Below are 2,130 nucleotides of genomic sequence, written 5' to 3'. Positions count from 1 at the left end.
TAGATATAATATTTTAAGTCTTGAAAGTTTAATGAGTAGATTAAATTACTATTGAATGGTTTGGCAACGTTGTATGGATCTCACAAAATGCTTTTACAACCAATAAACATGCGTGTGGATCCCACATGGATAGGTGTACCTCCCTATACACGCTGGATCCCAGAAAGATAGAATGATTATTGAAATTACTATGAGTGTATAGTGTAAATAAATATTACTTCAAATGTAAGAAAATATTTTAAAATTTAAGCATATAGTCCAAAGCCTTAATATATAATATTTCTTATGGATCCCATAACATACAGGTTTACTTACGGATCTCGTAATACAGTAGAGCCTCGATAGTCCGGACGGCAAAATTCCGTTTGTTCGTAAATAGATTTTACGAGAATTCCCAGAACCCAATTAATCTATGCATAAGATATTGTTATCGACAAATACAATTTCGTCATTTTTTTTACCTACTGTTCCTAGTAAAGAATAATATGTACATATGTAGGTAATAAATCGATGCCCGATGGTCAGTTCGTTTACTTCTTTCTTGTCGAGTGGTTATTATTCTTGTTTGTACAATGGCTCCTCGTAAACACGTAACTTTAACTTTAGATCAAAAAATTGAAATAATTAAGCTAATGGAAAATGGCCAGAACTATGGTATGATTGCTGAGAAGTACGGAATAGGTAAATCGACTGTTGGTGACATAAAAAAAAATAAAGAAAAAATTATGAAGTTTGTCAGCACAACTGAACGTGGTCCAGGCACACGTAAAACTTTAAAAGAACCGGAAAATCTTGTTCTCGAAAATGCTTTATTTATATGGTTTATGCAACAGCGGAGACGACATATTCCGATAAGTGGTGAAATAATTTGCGAAAAAGCACGTTTATTTCACCGTGAAATAACAAAGCAGGAAGATGGCTTCACTGCTAGTAGAGGTTGGCTAGACAATTTTAAACATCGTCATGGTATTAGGCGCCTTAAAATAACGGGTGAGAAACTTTCATGTGACGAAGCATCAATCGAACCATTTCGAAATGAGTTGCAGCGAGTCATAAATGAAAACAATTTGGACCTAGAACAAATTTATAACGCTGATGAATCCGGTTTATTCTGGCGAATGTTACCAGAGCATACATTGACATCAAGTCATGAGAAAAACGCCCCTGGAAGAAAAATGATTAAAGCTAGAATAATATTCATGCCTTGTGCTAATGCAAGTGGAACACATAAATTGCCTTTACTCGTCATTAGGACTGCACAAAAACCACGTGCGTTTAAATCAGTTAACCTTCCCGTATACTATCGTGGACAAAAAAATGCTTGGGCCACTCGTGTTTTATTTTTAGACTGGTTTCAAAAACAATTTGTTCCTGTAGTTTGTGAGCACCTTTTAAATGTAAATTTACCTCCAAAAGCTTTATTATTGTTGGATAATTGCCCTGGACATCCATCAGCAGAAGAATTACGTAGTGATGATGGCAACATTTTTGCAATGTTTTTACCCCCTAATACTACAGCGCTTATTCAACCGATGGATCAAAATGTAATTCAGAATATTAAATTAAACTATCGTAAGTCTCTCTTAGTCAATGTTCTTGCTGATCCGGTGCATGGTGAAAACCTTATTGATGCTCTAAAGGCCATAAATTTAAAAGACGCAGTTTTTAGTCTTGTAAATTGTTGGAAATTGGTCCCGCCAATGCTCATAAAGAAATCGTGGAAACACTTGCTTCCTTTCCAAACAGAAAATAAAATCGACGAAGTTGTTGAAATTAATGACATTCAAATTTCTACACTTATAAACCAGATACAGAAAACATGTACGAATAAAATGTCTGATTCTCAAGCACAGGAATGGGCTTGCCGTGGCGCAGACGAAGATTTAGCGAATCATGAAATCTTAACTGATGATCAAATTCTACAAATTGCAGCAAAAGAGGATGATATTGACGACGAGGACGAAAGTGGCTCAATTAGTACAAGTAAAGTTTCTCCTTCAGAAGCTGTGAATGCACTGAATACTGTATTGCAATGGGCGGAAGATGAGAACATGGATAGCACTGATATTTTGTTGGTACGTCGATTAAGAGAACTCGCTTTTGAAATGAAAATTAAAAGTACTATTCAGA

The 2,130-nt window shown here is 35.3% G+C and overlaps 1 protein-coding gene across 1 annotated transcript; it reads left to right on the top strand.

Moving 5' to 3' along the window:
- Positions 1-572: 572 nt before the first annotated feature.
- Positions 573-2,075, top strand: LOC112681110 (jerky protein homolog-like; the record flags this gene model as incomplete). The annotated part of the gene is made up of 1 exon (XM_025551379.1): positions 573-2,075. A coding segment is annotated over exon 1 (1,503 nt), but the record flags the coding sequence as incomplete, so codon positions are not given.
- Positions 2,076-2,130: the final 55 nt, after the last annotated feature.

This window comes from Sipha flava, unplaced genomic scaffold (assembly GCF_003268045.1).
Source record: "Sipha flava isolate LNK unplaced genomic scaffold, YSA_version1 18569_pilon_pilon, whole genome shotgun sequence".
In the NCBI taxonomy this organism is placed as follows: Eukaryota; Metazoa; Arthropoda; class Insecta; order Hemiptera; family Aphididae; genus Sipha; species Sipha flava.
Note: the sequence above shows the minus strand (reverse complement) of the source record. Positions and strands in the feature narration are given on the sequence as shown.